The sequence below is a fragment of the Cetorhinus maximus genome, chromosome 4 (genome assembly GCF_964194155.1).
Source record: "Cetorhinus maximus chromosome 4, sCetMax3.hap1.1, whole genome shotgun sequence".
NCBI lineage: Eukaryota > Metazoa > Chordata > Chondrichthyes > Lamniformes > Cetorhinidae > Cetorhinus > Cetorhinus maximus.
The window spans coordinates 49664851-49689101 of NC_135882.1; the positions used below are offsets into that span (position 1 = coordinate 49664851).

Consider the following 24251-nt stretch of genomic DNA (forward strand, 5'->3'; position numbering starts at 1 on the left):
GGAAAGGCTGTTGCCCTTGGGGCAGTCTCTCTCTTGACTTTCAAAAATCTAGTATCTTTTTGCCCAAGAGCTGGATCATGTGATCTCTCTCTGAGAGCTCCATAGGCTCAGTGTCTCCATAAGGCAGCTTGTGTTCTTCACAAATGCAAATTAGTAGCAACAGTAGGCTAGTGTCCTTTGCTTAGCAGAAAGTGTTCTTTCCACAAAAGCTCAATATATGTCTAGCCAATGATGTTATAAACTGATATTTTATATAACGGTCTTCATAACAATGTTTAAATATTTATAATCACTTGGTAGTACAGATGTTGATTATTGCTGAAAAAAAGAGACATGCTGTCAAAGCTGTTTGTCTCATACTCAACAGCACAGATTCACCAAAATATCAAACCTAAAGGGAACAACAATTTATACTGCATGAGGAGAGGGTGTTGATTGGTTGGCACAATCAGGATTGTTTAGCAAGTGTTGTCCAATCACAGAATCATATCTAATGTTGAACACTATGTCCTGAGTTTTGCAAGCACAGGCTGGTTGAGTACAGTCAGTACTTTGCCTGTTATGGACAGCCCAAGGGACATGCTGTTTGATATGATCCACCAGTCCTTGGGACGTATGACCTACATACCTAGCACCGCACCGGCACTGAAAATCATATACCACATTACACATTTGTGTGATAGGCAGAATGTCTTTCTTGCATGACCGTAACATCCTGTTAGTGGAGATTACTACTTGTGTTGCTACTGCATAGTAGCAGCGTGTAACAGCTAGCTTTACCTGTTGCTCAAATTTTTGAGACACCTTACCTTTCCAGGTAGTCAGGGTAGACTGGGCACTTTTCAGGACCGAAAGCAATATACAATGAGCAATGATCAGGTCAGGATAGCCGTTATCCCACAGGATAGCACTGATGTGCCCTATTTCAGCATCAAGTTTGCACAGTGAGCAAATGGCTCGGAGCCCAGTTTATGAGGTTGCTGGCAGGGCCAATCTTGTAGCGCATGGAACTGTAGGAATCCCAATGTGTATATTGACCAGTGAAGACGGGCTTGAGGTAGACAGTAGTAGAGAACAGAAGTAAAGATTTTAAATTCTTATGAGCACAAAATAGATTATGAGTATTTTTTTTTAGCATGCCTTATTATATTATACTGTAAACTGACTGATTATAATCAGCAAAATGAACTCTTGGTGGAGCAACAAAGAATGGAAACTTAATGTTAAGAAGCCCCAGTGGTCATGAGTTCAAATCCCACTGTAGCATGTTATGGATCTCAATGTGTTAAACCTGGTCATCTGTTGGCTGGCACCAAAGAAACTAACCATGAACGCTGCCAGATTGTTCATTGCCCAGCAATGAAATTAAGCAGGTGCTATCAGGAGGCTGAGTTTGTTTTGGTGCTTGGGATGTGTGCAACGTTGGCAGGAATTATTGCCCATTAAAATCAACGGCACAGTGTGGGCCTGCAGCTTAAGGGTAGAAGGTTCCCTTTCCGAGTTGGGTTTTTACAATAACCCAGCAGCCGTCATGGTCATTATTCTGGTACCAGCAAACAAATGACCAGATTTATGGCATTCAATCGCACAACTTGTAATTATAAACTAATAAACTATAATTATAAACTTATGATCTCAGGGTTTCTAGTCCAGTACCATAACCACTAGGCAAAAACAGAACTTCTGATCCTATGATGTCCTTCCTTTGGGGAAAATCGCTGACCTCATCTACCGCCCAGGGAAGAGTGAATGAACCTAGTCCCTGTGTGAGGGATTGCAAGCACAGGCTCACTCAGCACAGTCATAAGCAAGGCCCTTGAGCAATACCTTGGGTGGGATTGGCTTTCCCAACACACATGCAAACTGGTGTTGTGTCTCAGAAAGCTGACTTGCAGGTTACATTGCTTTCTTGTGGCAGCAGGTCTCAAATATTTGGTCAACAATTTGACTGACTCTCTCTTTATTTGTAGGGTGAAAAGGGCAAACCAGGTTCTCCAGGTGAAAAAGTAAGTTCAGCCCATTGCAGAGACTTTTTTAACCCCATTTTCTCCTCATTGCAGCATTCTGAGCAGATGGAGAAGGTCAGAACTCATTCCTTGGGTATTTTTAAGAACTGATTATTAATGTGATCAGCCAGGAACACCGATTTGCCAGCATGAGGAGCTGTAATAGTTTTTTCTTCTTCTGTACATTCATACCTTGGGCAGTCAGAGTGAGAATAGCAAAGAATACTGAGGCTTAGGGCTGGATTTTACAGCCCATCACTTTCCTGCCCATGTCTAACCCATTCCCCATAACACGGTAGGTGGGTAAGGTGCCCACTAGGCCACCCATCCTTAGGCCTATTGAGGCCCTTAACTGCCCAATTAAGTAGCAATTGAGGGCCTCATTCCACCTCCATTGCCATATTACGCTGGGCAGTGGGAGGTTGGCGAGAGTGGGAAGCCTGCTTTTTCACCACCTGAAGTGAAAAAGAGTGAAGGAAGGGGTGGTACTGACTTCATGAGGGGGGCTGCTGCCAATGCGCACAGGGTAAAACCCCCACAAGATGGTAACCCCTCCCTTTATTCTTCCCTCCCACCCCCCCGCCCCCAGGGTTCAAAACCCACCCCAACCTGCTCCCACTCCCATAGGGTGCCAGATCCTTCCCTGCCCGAAAAGCCTGGTCTCACCCCACTCTGGGACCTATGCTATCTTCTTCATGGAACTGCTTGCGGTCCAAGCTACGCCCACCATTGAATTCTGGTAAGGACATGCAGTTCCTGTCCACAAACCCTACCTTCTGTCGTCACAACATTAGGTCCTGTTTTTCTATCAATATTTCCTAATCAATATTCCTATGCCAACTGTCACAATGTAATTGTAGTCTCTGGCCATTATGTGGATGGACCAGTGAGTCTTTGCCTGCCTATCATTATTTGTATATTTGTATAAAGCCACTGGGCCCCAGGCCTCTATCACAGCCTCTCTTGAGCTGACTACCAAGCAGATGTGTGTGTCAGACAAATTGATGCCCCTTTGATTTACTTCCCTCCCGTTAGGAAGCGTCTATGCTAGGGACCCTATCTCAGACAGCCTGGGATAACAAAATCCTACTCTTCAGCATTTATGACAAGTCTCTCTACTGCTGACATACCAAAGCCTTTCCCCTACCTACAACGCTAAAGTCTGGAGTCTAATGGGATTCGCTCCATTTGCCTTGATGGGTGCAGCTGTAACAACATTCAAGAAGTTTGACATTGTCCTTGACAAAGCAGTTCTCTTGATTCTCATTCCAACAACAAGCTTAGACATCCGCCATTTTCATTACTGGTAAACCATGGCTGCTATGACCACTATCTTCAGGATGCACTGAGGTAAGTTCCCAAAGTGTCTTCGACAGCGCCACCCAAACACCTGACCTCCATCACTCAGAAGGACAAGGGTAGCCGGGGGTGCATGACAATATCACCACCTCCAAGTTCCCCTTCAAGTCACACACCATCTTGATTTGGACATATATCACCATTCCTTCCTCATTGCTGGGTCAAAGTCCTGGAACTCCATACCGAAAAACACAGTGACAGTACCTTCCCCATACGATTCAAGATGAAGGCCCACCACCATCTACTCAAGGGCAACCAGGGACAGGTAATAAATACTGACCTTACCAGCAATGCCCACATCTTCAGAATGACGCTTTTAAAAAAGGATTAAAACTTTGCATTTTAATTTTCCATTTTGAGTATGGAATAAGCAGAGCTGCCAGTGTGAAGTGGTGTTCTAGTATCCCTGGAATGAGCATTAAATCAAGGGCTGAGGTCCCACAATTTCTCATCAGACGCTCTATGAGCACCCGATTGGGGAATTTTCTCCTGCCTGTGTTCAGCACTGAGAAAAGGGTAGCGGGATGGCCCCCTGACAGGCTCATGCCAGTCAGTGTGCAAAGAAAGATCCAGCACAGCTTGCTTTCCTATTTAATGATCTAGGCAATCAAATAATCTTCACTCTGTCTAAAAATGAACCTAAAATAATGAACAGGAGATAAAACTCATTGCTCCCTGACGACTGCATCTTTTTTGTTTTTAAGGGACCTCCGGGTATCTCAGGTCAACCTGGACAAATCGGGAAAGCTGGATTACCAGGACCCATGGTTAGTGGTTAATTTTTTATTGATTTATTTCTTGCCTTTTTGCTGTTTTGGTTTCAACACTGTTACAGCCCACAACAAAGAGTAGACATTAAAACTGCTGTGCACTGTATAGAAAAGGCAAATTCATGGATTGCAGCATCTGTTGGTGCTTAAGAGCCTCCAGAGATCCCAAGCACTCAATTTGTCGTTAGGACACTTTGGAACAATTCAATAAGCTTTTCGCATCATTACACAGATGATCAATTCCAAAGCATTAAAAGAAAGAAAACGTGCATTTATATGATGCTTTTCATGACCTCAGAATGCCTCAACATTCTTTACAGCCAATAAAGTACTTTTGAAGCGTAGGCATCGTTCTAATGTAGGAAATGGGGCAGCTAAATTGTGCACAGCAAGATCCCACATACAGCAAGGTGATAATGACCAGATAATCCATTTTCGTGATGGTTGTTGAAGGTAATGGGGAGAGCTCCCCTGCCCTTCTTTCAAATAGTACCATGGGATATTTCACTAGCACTTGAGAGGGTAGACATCTCAGTTTAACTCGGTATACTGAAGCACTCCCTCAGTACTGACTGAAACATCAGTTTAGATTATCGGCAGAGTTTTCCCGTTGGTGTGCGGGGGCGTTCCCTGCAAGCTTATTCTCATATTCCATTTTCCCCTTCTTGACCAATCTTTTTGTCCACATTTGCTGTATTCTAAAGTGTTCCCAATTTTCAGACTTGCTGCTTTTTCTGGCAATTTTGTATGTCTCCTCCTTGGATCTAATACTATCCCTAATTTCTTATGTAATCCATGGTTGAGCCACCTTTCCAATTTTATTTTTGCGCCAGACAGGAATGAATAATTGTTGTAATTCATACATACATTCCTTAAATATTAGCCATTGCCTATCCACCGTCAACCCTTTTAGTAAGGTTCCCCAATCCATCATTGTCAACTTGCGCCTCATACCCTTGTAGTTCCCTTTATTTAGATTCAGGACCTTAGTTTCGGATTCAGCTTCTTCACTCTCCATCTTAATGAACAACTCTATAATTTTATGGTTGCTCGCCCCCAAGAACAAGATTGTTAATGAATCCTTTCTCATTGCATAATACCCAGTCTAGGATAGCCTGCCCTCTAGTTGGTTCTTCAATGTATTGATCTAAAAAACCATCACGTACACACGCCAGGAAATCCTCCTCCACAGTATTATTGCTAGTTTGGTTTGTCCAGTCTATATGTAGATTAAAATTGCCCATGATTACAATTGTACCCTTATTGCATGCATCTCTAATTTCCTGTTTAATGCCTTCACTTACATCTCCGTTACTTTTTGGGGGCCAATAGACAACCCCCACCAACATTTTCTGCCCCTTGATGTTTTTTATCTCCACCCAAACAGATTCCACATCATGATTTTCTGAGCAAATATCTTTCCTCACTATTGAATTAATTTCCTCCTTTACTAACAGTGCTACCCCACCTCCTTTCCCTATCTGTCTTTCCTTCCTAAATATTGAATATCCCTAGATGTTCAGTTCCCATTCTTGGCCATCCTGCAGCCAAGTCTCCATAATTGCAACTATATCATAACCGTTTATATCTATTTGCGCTGTTAATTCATCTACCTTATTGCGAATGCTCCACGCATTAAGATACTATGCCTTTAGACTTGTCTTTTTAACCTTGTTAGTCACCTTAGCTTTATTTTGCACTATGACCCCATTTGTTTTTTGCCCTTGTTTTTTCTGCCTTCCACTTTTGCTTCTTATTTTTCTGTCTTTCGTTTCTATCCTTGTTTCCCCTTCCTCTCAGGTTCCCATCACCCTGCCATTCTAGTTTAAACCCTCCCTGACAGCACTAGCAAACACCCCCCCGAGGATGTTGGTCCCGGTCCTGTCCAGATGCAACCCATCCTATTTGTATTTGTCCCATCTTCCCCAGAACCAGCCCTAATATCCCAGGAATCTGAATCCCATCCTACACCATTTCTTCAGCCACGTATTCATCCAAAATATACTGTTACTTCTACTCTCGCTAGCACGTGGCACTGGTAGTAATCCTGAGATTACTACCTTTGAGGTCCTACTTTTTAATTTACGTCCTAACTCCCTATATTGAGCTTGTAGGACCTCATCTTTTTTTTATCTATGTCATTGGTACCAATATGTACCACGACCACTGGCTGTTCGCCCTTCCCCTTCAGAATGCCTTAAATGATAGGTAAAGTAGATACAAGAACTTGCAATTGGTTAAGGACTGCACAGTATTGCTTCTCAAGCCAACTCGTTCACTTTAATGCAGCAGCTGACACTGACACTACAACTGAGCATGTGCAGGAAATGCTCCCCCTAGTGTTGCAGCCTTGTTTTAAAGGTGCATGAATTGGGGAACCACACAAAAGGATTGGTGCACAACCGTGCAATGAACTTACAAAAAAAATCATTTGGAAATAACTTTTTCAGTGATATAGATGTTTAAAGCAAACAGATTATTGTTGATTGACAAATACAGTTCAGCAATCTGACTGGATTTCTACTTACGTTGCAAAATGTGTTTGGTGTCACAGATATTATTGGTTGTTGCCATACTTGGGACTATGCAATTTGAACTATTAAAAGCTAACCTTCCAAGGACACATGCTGGCACTTCTAAATTCCATGTGATTGATCCCGAGTTTAATTTTGATAGCCATTGTCATCACCCTCCCCCAGCTCCCTGAATCCATTGACCACCCCCCCTCCCCCAGACACCACAGCTTGCACAACTAATGTAGGCCAGGTCCTTTTAAAGTGGTTGACCAATGCCTCATGTACCTCCACTGTTAAATATCTAAAAGCTCTGCCAGACATGTGATTATCTTAACATCCAATTTTACCTTGGAAGTGGAGAACCTCCCCCTGCACTTCAAGTGTTTCTCCTCGCTTTCTGAAGAATTTGAGTTGACATTACAGCAGAGGATTGGGAGAAATCATCACCACCACCATCCAACTGCCCAATAGAAATTCACAGAAGGTCACTGTGTGCGTGATAGACCAGTGTGCTCCTCTAGAAATTGCTAACCAGCCACAGATTTGGCCAGATTTAGCCATATGGACTCATTTTAGCAGAAAACACTCAACATAGGGCGAACATTTCACATTTACTTAACAAACATCTACAACTATTCAGTAGTGTTATGGCACAGCAGACGGTAAATGCCAAGCTGCTCAAATCCCAGAGGGAAACTTTAAACAGCTGCCACAGCTGTTTTGCAATTTGCATTTTATTTCGAGATGCGTGCCTTCAATTCAGTAGTAATAAATCCACTGAGGCTTAGAGGGTTTTTACAAAACTAAATTAAACATTTATTAATAGAAGAAAAGATTTTAAGCCATACATAGTCCTACAAATTACTACTATAATAACTCCTAACTCCCATAATTAATCTGGCTCCCAGTTACACCTACGTTAAGGCAACAGTAAAACGAAATAGATTTCAACAGATCCAGGCAAAGCACACAATACCCTGGACAATGATATTCAAAGTGAGTTTTCTTAATTTTGGTTCCTGTAGGCAGCAACTTGATGCATAGAGGCTGGAGGCATTTCACACTTGTGTTAGACTATAAAATGCCTTTACCCTTATACATCACCTCATCTTCTTTATACATGTTTCTCCCTTTTTATTGTAAATTCCATTGTTCCAATATGTCTTTGCAACTTTACTTTTCTTATAATATAAATCTTTCATAGCACTTATATTATCAGTAACCTTTGGGAAAAATAAACATACCATTTGGCTTCACTTCTTATAGCTTAGGTGTACCATCTTACTCTTTGAAATTCAAACTAACCTAATTTATCTAAAAGTTTTCCCTTTCAGCTTCAAACTCTTTACAATGCATCTGCAATTAGATTTTCTCGTCCAGCCACATCTATAATCTACAGATTAAATGGTTGCAGTAATAAACTCCATCTGAATAGCCTTGCACTTCAGTCTCAAAATTTGTCCAGAAACTTTAAAGGATTGTTTCTGATTAATTGTTTGCAACGTAAATCTCAAAATGCTGCAATGCTAACACCAGACCCAGAGTTTCCTTTTCGATCGTTGAATATCTTCTCCGTTGTACATTCAACTTCCGTGAAAAATACCCTATCGGTTTTCCAATTCCAGTGTCACCTTCTTGTAACAATACAGCCCCAATGCCTATGTCACTTGTGTCAACGGCCAACTTAAATTGCTTGGCATAATTGGATACTGCCAAAACTGGTGTCGTAGTCAATACAGTTTTCAAACTGTCAAATGCCTTCTGACACTCCAGGGTCCATTGAAACTTCTTGTTCCTTTTTAATAGTTCAGCCAATGGAGCAACTACACTGCTAAAATTTGGTACAAATTTCTAGTAAAACCCACCCATGACCAGAAATCTCAAAACTTCTTGTTTTGTTGTAGGCACAGGGAAATCCACGAAAGCCTTGACATTCTCGGAGCCACCTTACCATGTCCAATCTTATGGCCTAGATATGTAGCTTGCGCTTTTGCAGATTCACTTATAGCCAAGTTCATCACCACATTAGCTCCTTATAATTGATTAAATAATTCTCCCAGATGTTATAAATACTCCTCCCACGTTTGACTGAAAACTATCAAATCGTCGATATAAACAGCACAATTGCTCAGTCCTGCAATTACTTTGTTTGTCAGTCTTTGAAATGTTGCAGGTGCATTTTTCATACCAAATGGCATGACTTTAAACTGATATAGTCCATCTGGCATCACAAAAGCGGATATCTCCTTTGCTCCCTCCAATGGCGGTGCTTGCCAATATCCTCTTAGCAAGTCCAATCTTTGTGAAATTTTGGTTGTCCCACTTTCTCAGTGCAATCTTCCAACCGTGGTTTAGGATATCAATCCACTTTTGTCACTGCATTCACCTTTTGATGGTTCACACACAGTCTTTGTGTTCCATCCAGTTTTGGTAACATCACAATGGGTGAACTCCAGTTACTGCAACTAGACTCAATGATATATATAATGAGTCATTAGACTCATCTTGAAGCATAAATTCAATTTCTTTCTGTACTTGTGAAATGTTGCCGGATTTAATCTATAAGGATGTTGCCTTATCAAAGATAAAACTTCTATACACACATCATGTATAGCTAAATTTGTCCTCCCCGGATTATTCCTAGAAATACTGTGTGACTGCAAGAGCTTCTCCAAATCACTTTAACACTTGTCTAGAAGGTAACTCAATATTACATTAAAATTTTCAAGTATCCCCTCATTATCCAATTTTATTGGAGGAAAATCAATTTCAGAATCCTTCATTTCCACCTCTTGTTATCTGCCACTGCTGATACCTCTTTTTGGTCCTTTTCCCTTTCAAAGTACTTTTTAAGCATATTTACATGACACACCCTCTGCTTCTTTCTTCTATCTAGAGTATTTATTTAGTAATTTGCTTCACTCAGCTTCTTTTCAATCCTGTAAGGCCCACTAAACCTTGCTTTTAAGTCACCCGGTACTGGTAACAGAACTAGCATTTCTCCCCAGCAACCAAACTACGAGCTGTAGCTTTCCTGTCTGTCTTCACTTTCATCACTTGCTGTGATATCTTTAAATGTTCCCTAGTCAACTCACATGCTTTGTCTAATCTTTCTCTGAAGTTTGATAGATAATCCAGGAGAGTAGTTTCTGAATTTTGACCCACTAATTTCTCATGAATCAATTTCAGTGGTCCCCTCATCTCATGACCATAAACTAGTTCAAAAGGACTAAAACCAGTCGATGCATTAGGAGCACCCCAAATAGCAAATCACAAGAATGGACTTCCCTAACCCAATCCTGTGGATAGTCCTGACTATATGCCCTCATCATAGTTTTTAAAGTTTGATTTCATCTTTCCAACACCCCTTGTGACTCAGGATGGCAAGCTGTTGACTTAAACTGTTTTATCCCCAAACTGTTCATTACTTCCTTAAACAGCGGTGACATGAAATTTGAGCCCTGCCCTGATTGTATTTCTTTTGGTAAACCATATCTTTAAAAAGTCAACACTTCCACAATTCTCTTTGTTGTAATATTTCTCAAAGGTATCACTTCAGGAAACCTTGTAGACACATCCATTATATTCAGTAAGTATTAATTTCCACTTTTAGTCTTAGGGAGGGGTCCTATACAATCAAACATGACTTAATAAAAGGTCATTCAGATGCTGGAATTGGAATTAAAGATGTCAGCTTAATCACCGCCTGTGGTTCCCGTGTCACCCGACATGTGTGAAATGTTCTACAGAATTTGACTTCGTCTCTATGCAATCCAGGCCAATAAAAATGTTTTTGTATTTTCGCCTGTGTCTTTCTAATTCCTAAATGTTCCCCCATTGGAATTTCATGGGGCAGAATTTTGCCCTTGGCGTGCAGGCTCGGCAGGGGCAGTCGGGAAGCTGCCTGCCACCCGCAATCGGACCCGAAAGGCAATTTCACTTTGGCGGGCCAATTAAGAATCGCCCAGTGTGAAACGCGAGCGGCAGCGCTCATTGTTGCCCGTGCGGGGAGGGGGGAGGAGTCTGAGCTGGGTGAGTGCGAACTTCATGTACGCGCACGAGAGCTGCCTCGGAGATGTATGAAAAAATATAATTTAAAAAATTAAAATGTATTGAAACTGTGACTGCCACATGAGCAGGGACGTGTTATTCGTGAAAAAATAAAATTTTTATTTGATTTTTATTTGCTTTTGGAAACCTCATCCCACCCGTGGATGAGGTTTCCAAAAAAGTGCAAAGGCCGCTTGGCCTTTCTGCCGGCCCGCCAACTGTAAGGTTGGACGGGCAGCGAAAAATTTCTTTTAATTAACTTGTTAATGGCCTTAATGGGCCTTTTAATTGTCAGCGGGCGCGCTGCCAACTCTGGCGCGCGCCCGCCGACCGAAATATCATGCAAATGTGCGATGACGTCGGGACACACGCCCGTCATTCCGTGTCATTTTACACTCAATTGGGTTGGGCGCGCGCCAGCCTGCCGAGCTAAAAATTTTACCCATGAGCTATTCTCAGAACCTCATTTCTATATCCAAAATGGTATAACAATCTGATGTACCTCCCTCCAACTTCCATTTGCTGAAAAATGATAAGGCCACCATTTTCTCATTAAAATGTTACCTTAAGGTAATAACATTCTGGAATACATTCTGTTTCTGAGTAAGCTGTTTGGTAAAACTGTCTTATTTGCATATTCTTTTTCTGTAACTCTACCAACTGCCTTGAGCTAAATACCTCAGCTGCATTATCTTCCATTTTATCTTCCTGAACAACCTTATCAAAAACAGTGTCAGTTAATTGGAATTCCACAACTTCTCCCTGCCTTTTAACTTCCTGTTCTTCCTGTTTCAACCTGTGATAATGTGATCTTGTTATCACATAATCTGGAAACAGTCCAGGATGCTCTCTCTGCAACACTTCTGTTGAAGGCACCACTACAATCAAAAAACCTGGTCAAAAAACACTCACACGCTCTGCTTTTTGCTTCACCATTTTCGCAACAAAAACATGTAAAGGTTAAAGTTCACATGCACATGTTGTGTAACTGTGGAGATCACATGCACAACAGCGCCGATGACTTTTAGTTCCTGATCGGAAATGCAAATGATCACATCTGGATTCCTAATTGACAACATCTTTATTCCAGTCGACCACATGTGGCTAGTGGCAAACATTAAATAACACAGCTGTAGCAAGTTCCAGGAATGGCGTTATTTTAATGGCAAAAGCCAGTGACTACAATGGAACTGAAGTAGTTTACTTCAGTCTCAGACTAGCCATCGCTGTCACCTTTTTACTGTGTACTGATCTCTGTGAATCCAGGGAATATCTGGCAAAGTCAGGGAGTTTTGAGGCAAGGACTACAAAGTTTGAGACTACCTGCTACACTCTCTTTACCATTTGCTGCCAGTAACCAAAGATTAAAATTGTTGACAATAGGGAGATATAATTCTTCAGCCTCAGTAAGACCTCTGGCCACATTCTAGCCTCCAGCAATGCCGAGGGTATCACTAGGGCTGTCAATTAACAACAATCCTCTTTTATTTTGCTAGTTCCACCCATATTATTGCTGTGCTGTTAGGTGATTGATTCAGATCATGTGGCATCAGGTATTCCTCTTACTAACCTGGCTGAATTAAGACGTTCAGAAAAATAACCCCACCCAGAAAAGATACACTCATCCCTGATGGTCCTGAAAATGTGGCCCCCCCAAACCTTGAAAATTTTGGAGCTTGTACCCATCCTTGGCCTCCACTGACCACCGCCACCCCCACATCCCCCAGAGCTTTGTGGAATAAGTAGGAAGCCATCTCGTTGGCATGGGGCCGGTGAGCGCGTACCAGTGCAGAGGCATATCCTGCCCCATGTAGCTGAAAAGTCATTGGGGAAGGAGTTGGCTATCATTGCTGCAGAATAAAGCCTTAAACCCTGATTATTTTTTTAACAATGCCACTTTCAGACCACTTGCTTGTCCCGTCCCCACCACCACCCCATCTAAATTGTGGGGTGTATCATACACCCACCTGGATTCTCAGGGCCACAGTCTCTCTGGCTGGTGTGTTGCAAACAGTGAGTAACTAGAATTACTTCCCCCGCTCCCCCACCTTCAACTTTGAATACAAAACTGTGATAACCTGTCATAATTTATGATCTGCCATCCACAGGGACCAACAGGCAAGAAAGGTGAACAAGGATTTAAGGTAAGATTTTGTCATTTATGTCAGTTACAGGAAAATTATCAAGTAGAAGGAAGGACTTGCATTTAAATAGCACCATTCATGACTTCACGATCTTCTCTCACTTACCCCCCAACACCTGCCACCAACCCCCCACCTGCCATAAAGGTTCTTCCTCAAGAAGCACAGATTTCCTTTAAACAGCAGTCACATTCTAAAACAATGAGGTAGAAATTGGCATATGTTGGGTCCGTTTCTGATCATAAGTTGGGCACAAAATTAAGAATTGGTATGGCGTGCATCCGTCTGCACAGCCGTTGTTCCTATTCCTAAGTTTATGGTTCCTTTTTTTAAGGTGTTAAGCCCTTCAAATATGAAAATTACAGGCCTAATTCTTGTTGAAGGGCCCCAACCAGAATTAATCACCGATAAGCAGGGCAGAAGCTGTATCTTGCCCAGCTCAGGAAATGTCAGTGAGCCTGACAGCCACCAGCCAAAGTGGGTAATGACATTTTTTTTTTTAATAAAACATCCCTGTGAAGTAGGGGAAGCCTATACTTTGTGTTCAAGCTCCTGAATTGGGACTTGAATCCAGGACATTTTGACCCAGAGGAAAGAGAAATATCACTGCCAAGGCTGACCATATTGTGTGACAAAGCTCCTTGGCTGCCCAGTGAGTTGATAGGAAACCATGTCTGGCCTGGTGGTGGCTCCGGGGATCACTTCACCTTGACAGAGGGCATGCCCTCACACCTAATTATTGCTGATGCAAATGCAAACGACTGCAGATGCTGGAAACCTGAGGTTAACACAGAAAATGCTGGAAATGCTCAGCAGGTCAGGCAGCATCTGTGGAGGAAGAAACAGAGTTGACGATTCAGGTCGATGACCTTTCACCAGATTAACAGACATTGCCTGACCAGCTGAGTGTTTCCAGCATTTTCTGATTGTCTGCTAACCCGGAACCAGTTCTATAAATACCATTCAACAATCTGACTGGATATTCTGCTTACCTTGAAATAGCATTTGATGGCACAGAGGTATTGCTGGCTGCTATCATACTTGAGACTAGGCTATTGAACTGTTAAAATTTAACATTCCAAGGACACGTTTTGCCACTTCAATATCCCATGTGGATTGTTGACAAAAATGATGTGCTTCACCCATTCTTGATCTAGAACTTCCACCTGGGCCAGGAGGCTGCAGGATTCATGATTCACCATCGCCCCCACCCCCCACCCACCCCATCGCCATCCTGTAGCCAGCTACAACCCTCTGGGACTTAACTGAGCAGCCAGCCAAAATTCAAACCTTCACTCAGATGAAGTGCCTGGGCCAGCACTTAGTACAGAGTATGCTATTGAGGCCCAAGAATTAAATTCCATAGACTCTCAGTTGGGCCATGCACTGGTCTTGAGTCTGGGTTTAAACACGGAATTAAACCGAAGTCTACACATTCTTACTCAATCCTGCAGCGGGAAGAAGCAGTAAGTTTTCCATACATGGGTGAGAACCTCTGTGCTGCCTTTACTAGCAGCTTGTAGCGTTGTCCTTTGAACCAGGGAATACGGCTCGGTAAGGACACAATGCAAAGACGGAAGAGAAGTGAAATGAAGTGTAGGTGAGGGAATTATCTGTTGGGTTTTAACCAAATGTAACAAGGAAATTTCATCAATTTTATTCCACACCAAACACTAAAAAAAACATATTTGTATGAGGTGCTAAGGTCGTTGAAAATAAGTTACTTGCCAACTGTTATGCGATGCATTATTTCACAAAGCAGTACTTCTTTATTTAATGGCACAGGGTGAACGTGGTCAAGATGCTGTTGGTAAACCAGGACCTCCAGGCCCTCCAGGACCTGTTGTATTGCTACATGAGGTGAGTTATGTAACATCCTGGGAAAGCCTTTGATGGTTTTGTACTTTTGGATGACTCCATTTCCCATTTATCCATTCCATTGTGTTTCAATGTTCCAGTTACTGATGAATGATACCGAAGGACATCTAAACTTGAATGGAATTCAACTACTTCCTGAGCTGCGCGTGAGTGTTTTTTCCTTAAGCTAATGACGTACTTTGGCTTTTTACACCTATTTAAGATTGCACTGTAAACATTAGCTAGAAAACTTATTTTAACCTTGTACTAAGAATTTCTTGCCCGAGAGATTAACAGCCATCATTAACTAGTTAATTTAGCATCGTCTTACACTGTGCCACCGTGCCCGTTTTAGAAATGGTGAGTATTGCAATCCAGTTAATAATCTAAAGTAAAATTTAAAATATCATATCCCAAGATCTTCAATAGATGTAAACATATACCCAACAGCAAAGTTCATAATGGGACCAATATTCTTTGTGGGATGTCCCCAGCTTTGGTTTCAGTTAAGGGGAAACTCAGTCAGTTTTATCTTTACATGAAACAGATGAAAGACTGAGCCCCTTCCCCACCTCCTGCTGGATACTTGACAGTTGCAGGATCCTGGATGTGCCATGGCCCAGTTGTCGGGGGGAACTGCAGCCAAATTTCCTGCTAAGGGCAGCCAGAAGGATGTTTGGAGTGTACCCAGGACCCCCATAGATTTGGTCCATGGAGAATTCCAGCACAAGCTTGACCAACATAATTTTCAGGTGGCCCTCAGGGGCAGAAAGGAGGTAATTGAGGTTAGAGGATTGGGGATGCCCTCTCCAGCCTCATCTTATTGCTAATGCTGGGCCTGCAGCTGATGTAGATTTGTCCCACCAATTTTAGGAACCAGGACAGCATTGTTTCCTCTTCACTGCACCTCACAACTAAGTATTCCTGGTCTAAACTAAGGAAAATCTACACTGCTGTCTTTCTCGAACTGGAGGATAAGTTTTTTGGTGGGGGAATACTGGGTGTCTTGACATTCAAAATTTGCAACCACAAATTCAACTCAAGCTGTTATGAAATTTACCCAGGTAAATTTCTGTTTACCCAATAGGAAGATTACACCCTCTTCCTAAATCCACATAACTATATCCAGTGAGTATAGGTGCAGGTTAGAGATCTCAGTGGTCAAGCCAGTCAAGAGTGCCAGGCCTGTTCACACAAAACATGGGTAAACATCCCACTGCTTATCCCGCCAGTTATACTCTACCCATTCAAACACTGGCATCAAAGTCCCCAGTGATAAGTCTACTCCTCTGGTCCCAATAAAGAGCTTGGCAAGCTGGCCAATCAAAAGCACCACCATGATGTACACTAGACTTACCTGGCTCAGACATCAAATTGCTAACTCTGTCACACAAAGTTTCAGTCTTCTGTCATTGACTGATCCATCATGAAGCCACTTTGACTGCATTTTTCTTACCTCACTGGAATACCTTTGTCACCAGTTAAACCTAAAACTGGTGAAAAACTTTGTTTTAAAAAATGTACACAAGATACAACTTTTAAGTAAACGAATCAAACAATTTGAACTTGATCACATTGACCTGAATTAAAAATAATGATATAATTGACTCACAATTGCACCTTTGGTAAAGCAGGAGGATGGGATTAATTGTGTTTTAGTGAATGTAACATACTAACTCAGTGAGTTGAATTACTGTATTAATTGAACTTACTGAACTTAATATGTGACTCCTTTGTACTTTGCTCCTGGTTCTGTTGACTGTCTCTCATGGACAGTGCTCCTAACCAGAAATGTGCCTTTCACTAACCCAAATAAAACTTTGATCTGATTTTATATGAAATAGATACAAGGGCTGCTTCTGATCCAGCTTTGAAAATGAATGTAGAGCTAACTAATCCAATTCAGGGATATATTGGAAGGTGTAAATTGTAAAACGTTAAAGGTTGGATACAAAAACCCAGGGCCCCAAAATTGCTTGGGCAAGGGGTGGAATTGGGATTTCACAGGGGTGAAGGGTGAAGGAACAAAAATCCCAACACCATGATAGGTGCGAGCATAATTTGCTTGCCCACAATTTGTAATTGAGGAAAACACATTACACAACACAATTCCCTGATTTACATAACATGGGATGCCAGGGTTTGATATGCATTGACTCAGTCAGAACACTGGAAACTAGTGGGAGAATTTTCGGCTCGATGAGTGGGGGAGGGGGCCGCTCACCGGGGCTTAAAATGACGGGGGGTGACGTCGGGCGTGCATCCCGACATCACCATATGTCATTTAGATTTTCAGTTCGGTGGGCACGCAGCCCAGTCAAAGGCCTGTTAAGGCCATTCATTAACTAATTAACCCTATTAAGAAAGCTGCCCGTCCAACCTTAAGGTTGGCGGGCAGACGAAGAGCCCAGGCGGCCTTCGCATTTTTCATGGAACCTCATCCACAGGCGGGATGAGGTTTCATGAAGGGTTTATAAATTAAATAAATTTTTCCATGAAAGCTCATTGACATGTCCCAGCTCATGTGACACTGTCACATGGGGGGACATGTCTTAAATTTTTTTTTCTTTATTAAAATTTTTGAAACTTAAAACTTTTTATCTCCCTGAGGCATCCCTAGGCCTCAGGGAGATTTCTGCACTCTTTCGCTCGCATGCGCGAAAGAGCACACTCCCAACTCAGAGAACCCTCTCTCCCCACCTGCACAGGGAGCGCATAGCGCTGGGCAGGCCATTTAAGCCTTCCTAATACGGCACTGCACCACCAACTCAAGGTAGGAAGGCCGCAAGGGTGGGGGTGGAGGATCACATCCCAGCAGGAGTGCCCAGGTAAATCCCCCATAGGACTTTCGCCACGGGGTCAGGAAGTAGTCCTCTACTTTCTGTAGTCTGGCAAGTGCCTGTGATGCTAGAGGATGCATCCAGGCATCTGCCATCTTAGTGAGGCTGAAGGTGAGGAGTGGCCTGCTGGGAGGAGTTAATGGGTTCCAAAACAGCAGTCTGGTACCCCCCAAAGTGTTGCTCACTCTGGACTTATCACATGACTTTCTAGTAGAGGCTAAGTCACAGCAGCAGTACTTGATAAGATGGTTGAGAGACAGAATTTGTTCTTTCCTTGACATTTCAAACCCCCAGTTCATTCTCCAGCATTGTACAAAGCTAACAAGGGTAAAGCTGGTTCACCGTTGATGATCCTTTAGAGAATTCCAATATGACTTTTCTCCAGAGTAACATGCTGCAGTGTCCAGGAGAATAATCTATTCTTTCTGGAGTCTCCAGACGTGATCTTTAAAGCCTCCCACCCACTGGAATCATATCATTGTGGGGCTGGGAGGAGGAGAATGGCTCACTCAAGCATGACAAAGCCAATCTGGGTTGCTAATGCTCTGGCTCCACCCCCACTAACCCTTCCTCCCACTTTTTTCAGAAATTGGAGTCCCACAAACCCCCATGGCCTGACCTTCTTCAGGCCCAGAGGCTGACCAAACTGGCCCATATCATGATGGCCTACAGCTAGTAGACTGACCCAGAGCACTCAATCTCCACCTGCAACCCACCATCCTGATGGCTGCTGGGACACGGCCCTCACCAGGATTTGAAGGTGGCCTGCCCCCCAGCCCCCATGTCTGCTTGGGAAGGGTAAAATCCACCTCAGGACAGCCTGAGAGGGTTGCCAACTCTGGCCCCCACTGCTCCATGTAACAAATATTATTAAGGCACTTTAGGGAACTAAGATACATTCCCAGCCTGGATACACTCCCCAGGCGGGCCCCATTTCCATCATTTGGCCTGCTGGTGTGTCTGGTTTTACCAGGTCTCCCACCCCGATTCTTACACCTTTTCCCTTATCAAAGATGAACAGAAACCCTCCCACAAGGCAGAGCAGGAGTCCTGGGCCTATCTGAGCTGCCAGCCTAGCATTCTGGCCCTACCAGCCAAAATCTCCTTGCAATAAATGTGAGTAACTGAGAAAAAGGTTTTAGGGAGACAGGAGGGCGAAATTAAAACTATTTGTATCTTAAGCCAATACAGCAAAATCCACATTGAGAAACTGAGCAAATAATAATATTGAAGCCTCACAAATAAGCAGGCCACAACACTGATTTAACTGCCAGCGCCCTCCAGCACCAATGCTATCACAGGGGCCGACCTCAGTGGGAGTGCCCTATTTTCCCTATATCGTTGTGATCTTCCCATGGGGCCTCCTGGCCATCAATGGGAGCAGGTTGGCCAGCTCCTCCCCTGCACCGAACCAAACGCTATGAACTTTCCCTTGTCACTTTGTGCAAGGGGGTAATCCCCTAATATGTTTTTATTTGAAGCATCAATTCCTTCTTGCATGGTGCAGGCTGTGAGGAGGACACAAAGAGACTGCAAAGGCAGATTAAAGTGAATGGGCAACAAGACGGCAGATGGAGTATAACATGTGGTGTGAGGTTATTCATTTTGGTAGTAAGAACAGAAAAGCTGAATATTTTTTAAGAAGTGTGAAATTTGCAAATGTTGATGTTCAAAGGGACTTGGTTGTACCCATACAAGGAACACAGAAAGTTAGCATGCAGGCACAGCAAGCAATTAGGAAGGGAAATGAAACATTGGCCTTAAGTGTAAGGGGATTGGAAAAAAGTCTTGCTACAGTTGTACATGGCATTGGTGAGACCACACCTAGAATACTGTCCACAGTTTAGGTCTCCATACCTAAGGAAGGATATAATTGCCTAGGAGACGGTACAGCGAAGGTTCACTAGATTGGCCCCTGGGATGATAGGGTTGTCCTGTGATGATAGGCTGAGTAAATTGGATATTCTCTGGAGTTCAGAAGAATAAGAGGTGATCTCATTGAAGCCTACAGAATTCTGAAGGGGCTTGATAGCGTAGATGCTGAGAGGTTGTTTCCCCTGGCTGGGGAATCTGGAACAGAGGGGCACAGACTCAGGATAATAGCCTGATCATTATGATTGAGATGAGGTGAAATTTTTTCACCCATAAGGTTGTGAATCTTTGGAATTCTCTACCCTGGAGGTCGTGGATGCGCCATCATTTACTACATTTAAGGCTGAGATAGACAGACTTTTGGCCACTCAGGGAATCAAGCGATATGGAATTCAGACAGAAGCTCAGCCATGATCCTATTGAATGATGGAGCAGGCTTGAGGGGCCATATGGTCTACTCTTGCCCCTATTTCTTGTGTTTTTGTGTTCTGTTTCCCTTCCTGGCTCCCCTTTTCTACTGTGCGTGCCCTGAGGGGCCCATTTCCACTTATCCTCATCTAACTCGATGCAGAGACCAAATGTCCTATAGCTGGGAAAATAGTTTAAATGCACTTCCAGAATGCTTTCGATAAGGTTCCACATAAGAGGCTGCTACATAAAATTAAAGCACATGCAATTGAAAGCAAATGATTGACCTGGCTAGGAGATTGCTTATGCAGTCAAAAGCAGACAGTAGGGATAATTGGTATGTACTTGAATTGGAAGGAAGTGGCTAGTGGTGGCCCATTGCCCTAGAGCCTCAACTATTTACCATATTTATTCATGACCTAGATAACACAATATAGAGCCATGTGTCTAAATATACCAGTGAGAGAAAGATTGGAGACATAATAAGCAGTGTAAGTAGGAAGCATATAACTACAGACTCATTAATAGATTAAATGAATGGGCAAAACTATGGCAGATGAATTTCAATGCAAGTAAGTGTGAGGTCATCTATTTTGGGTCAAAAAAGGATGGATCTGAAAATGTTTTGAAATGGTAGAAAGTGAGAAACAATGGAGATCCAAATAGATTTAGGGATCCACATACACAAATTGCTAAAATCTAGTGGTCAGGTACAAAAATATAATCAAAGTGGCTAGTGAAATTTTAGTATTTATAACTAAAGGGTTAGAATATAAAGGGGGGGGCTAGTTTTGCTATAAGCCTTGATTAGACCACAACTGGAATACTGTGTAGAGTTCTGGGCAGTGCATCTTAGGAAGGATGTATAGAACTTTACAGATTCACCAGCATGTTACCGGGGCGATATTATGAAAGGAAGTTGTATAATATGGGCTTGTATTCCCTAGGATATAAACAGTTACGGGGTGATTTCAATGAGGTTTTTAAGATTTTGAAAGGAGTTGACAAGGTAGGTAAAGAGAAACCTTTTCTAGGCTAGAGCCAGGTCATTCAGGAAAGAAGTTAGGAAATACTTCTTCAAACAATGGGTGGTGGAAGTGTGGATCTCTTTCCCACAAAAAAAGTAGATGTAAGTTTAATTAATAAATGTATCTCTGAGATCAATAGCTTTTTGCTAGTCAAGGGTATTAATGGAAATAGAGCCAAGGCAAGTGGATGGAATTAGGATATGTTCTATTAGCCATGTTCTATTGAATAGCAGAATAGGTTTGAGGGGCTGAATGGCCTGCTCCTGTTCCTATGCTCCTAAATGTGCCAGCAAAGCTTCCAGGATAGGGAGTCCCTTTACCTGGGGTCACACCTAATTATTGGTCGTGGTGTGAGCTGGTGGGTGGATTAAAGGACAATATTCACACAAAGGGCAATAGAAATCTGGAACTGCTCAGCACCCCAGCCCATTCCCCAAACAGGCTTTGGATGCTGGGTCCATTGAAATTTTAAAGACTTTGAGGTTGATAGATTTTTGTTGAGTAATGTGGGTAAATGGAGGTCAGCCATGATCTAACTGTGTGAGAGAATGGGCTGAAGAGGCTTAATGCCCACTTTCTGTTCCTGATGTTTGCTGCCATAGATGGTTTATGTATTTGGAAGAGTGCAAAGCATCCAAATGAGTTCAGTCTCCAGGTTTCCCTCATGTCCCCTGCCAATATATTGTGCACAGGGTTTTTCCATATCTGCATTGGTAATGATTTCCCCACCCTCCTTCACTTTAATGGATTAAACCTTGCAGGGTAGTGGGCACAGAAGAAAACCTGGGACCCCTGTTCAAAGTAAAAAGTTCAATTCTCTTGATCCAATTTCTGAGGAGACCTTTGTTTTTCTCCTGCTCGACTTACCTGAGAGCTTTTTAAAATTACCATATCACTCTCCAATCCCCCATTGCCAGCAGGAGTGCAGAGTAGGAATACACTATAACATGCAATGCTGATGATCTGAGCTTGCCCTTTTCAACTGGAATCTTTGAATTTACGACTAACATTAGTAATACAGAATTCAACTTTCTGCTCAAGGATTTTTTTTAACTGCAGCAGTGACCATCTGGCAGAGGGTAAAGGCATGAGTATCTTGTGTCTCCCTCTGAACATTTTTAATAGATTGTCAGAAAGCCTAGTTTATGCTGGTGAGTGGATCAAAGGATAATGCTGCTGCTGTGTGTTATTCGTGTAACATACTGACTGTACAAAGCTTCAGTTCACTCTCTGGTTTTCACCCATGATCCTGAACCAAAAAGAAAAAATTCTGGAGCAGAATTATAAGCTTCAACCCTTGTCTTCTCACCCCTCACAGCATCAGTTACCTTCAATGAGGTTTTTGAAATCACGCACAGTATATATGACTGCACTGGTGCTGTGAGGAGGGTCATTTGATCCACTTGGATGCTGCACTATAGTAATGTTCAGAGCTGATTGTGATTTGAACAACACAGAGCAGCTGCATCATGTGATTCCTGGGAGGTTTTAACAAAGCATGGGTTACAATAGCTCTGAGCAGAATTCGCAATGTTTATCGTAGAGTTACAGTCCCAATACGTTCATATCAATTTCTCAATCTCTAATTTATCTTCTGAATGTGCATGTTTTTCTCTGTGTAGTCACTTGGTTGAGTGTTGCCCAATCACACCTTACAAAGAAACACATGTTCCCTAGAATACGGTTACAATGACAGTCCCCTGCTAACTTTTCTTTCTGTCACTTCAGTCAGCAAAATGTGAGAAAAGAGGATTCTCATCACCTTCTGGCTGCCTTCCTGCCTCAAGCCTGTTATTCTAGGTCAGCCTGTCCACAACCCCATTATCCCCAGTTTGCTATTGAGGCCCATCAACCTCCTGTCAGCCCCCCTCCTTACTTTGGGTTCACTCCAAAACCTGACTTGCCATGCTGCTACCCACATTTTACTATTGAAATCAATAGCTGACAACCATGGGCAGCAACAATGGATGACTGATGTATCATTCACTGGAGAGTTATCTGAGTGCTATACAAGTCTTTAATGCAGACTGAAAGGAGTCCTGCTTACTGTGGAGCAACTGTTCTGGAGTAAGTGAGGGCTTTGAAGGACAGAACTGTCAGCAGTGAAAACTTGATCATGCTTTCAAAAATCAGACTCAATATTATTTATTAAAGATATGAATATATATTTTTCAGAAAATAGCATTTTGGGATACAATATATGAGTATTTTGAGACATGACGTGATAGGTGTAACTTTGGATATATTGTTCCCAAAGCTCCCCACCACTGGGACTTTCCTTATGTCATGTCTGGGTCTGTTGTAGACATTGATTGCTATGCATGTTTAATAGAGGGCATTAACTGGAGAGGCAAGGCTGCAAATGACAGTGCTGGCATCAAATCAGCGTTATGCACTGACCAATGCCACAATCTGCCTGCTCTGCATGTACAGCACGGAGACCATTCTTGTAGTAAAACGACACCCATAATGCTGAAGCTACAGGTGCTCTCGAGCTGAAGTTTGTGCCCAAACTATTTAGTGCAAATTATAATGTGTAAATTCTGCACTAGTTTGGAAAACAGTAAGAAGAATTAATGGGCTGAAAGGTGCTGATTATTGAACAAGCCTCTTAAGTTTTCATGACACAAAAAGGAACTTTGCCATATTACAACTAGCCTGCACGTGCCCACATATCCCAACCATTGCATGGAAAACACACTCCCACTTATCCTAACTCTTGCATGTGAAAAACACACCAGCAACCCTGACTTTTATGTTCATCATTCCAGGCACAGGACAGTGTTACAAGTATAGACACTTGAATCTTCTCAGACTGATTAATCCCCAAGTAGGTTAACAGCAAACAGCCCAGTGCCACCTATAACAATAGTAAATGTCACAGATAAATTATTCCATCCGCCTCTGCTAGATTACTGAAAAATTACTGGTGAACTATTGTCTGAACATCATCACAAAACAGTTTGCAAGGTGTCAGTAAAGTCATCAGAAAATGGGATGACAATCCAACCAGTGAATGTTAGAAGCCAGAGGTACGTAGTGGCCTTGCAAAGATACTAACCATGGCAAGTAAAAATCAAAACATGAGTGGCATACATGTGCATTGCATGTTACTGCTATTCATTGAACACAGAGGCCCAATCATTTTAGTTCTTGAAATGAAATGTTTGAAGTTGCTGCTGGGTCTTCATCTGTTTTGCATGTGTTTTTTAAAAATGTCTTCATGTCTTTATGTCAGGAATCAGAAGGTGTACCTGGTCAAGCTGGATTTCCTGTAAGACCACCTTTAATTTTATTTTAATCTTAACTGTCTTTAGTACTGATGATTGAGTGGATTCATTGCTTCTTTGTTTCGTTTACATCTTGGCAACACACTATAGTTTGGAGTGTCAGTTAGCACTTTG

At 42.5% G+C, this 24251-nt stretch overlaps 1 protein-coding gene across 6 annotated transcripts in view; it reads left to right on the plus strand.

Moving 5' to 3' along the window:
• Positions 1-24251, plus strand: part of col15a1b (collagen, type XV, alpha 1b) — a 371940-nt gene that overhangs the window by 252144 nt on the left and 95545 nt on the right. For all 6 annotated transcript variants that reach the window (XM_078540165.1, XM_078540166.1, XM_078540161.1 and 3 more), the window contains 6 exons: positions 1971-2006; positions 4070-4132; positions 12810-12845; positions 14628-14702; positions 14801-14866; positions 24086-24121. In XM_078540165.1, coding sequence (XP_078396291.1) covers positions 1971-2006; positions 4070-4132; positions 12810-12845; positions 14628-14702; positions 14801-14866; positions 24086-24121 — 312 coding nt within the window. The remainder of the gene's footprint in view (positions 1-1970; positions 2007-4069; positions 4133-12809; positions 12846-14627; positions 14703-14800; positions 14867-24085; positions 24122-24251) is intronic.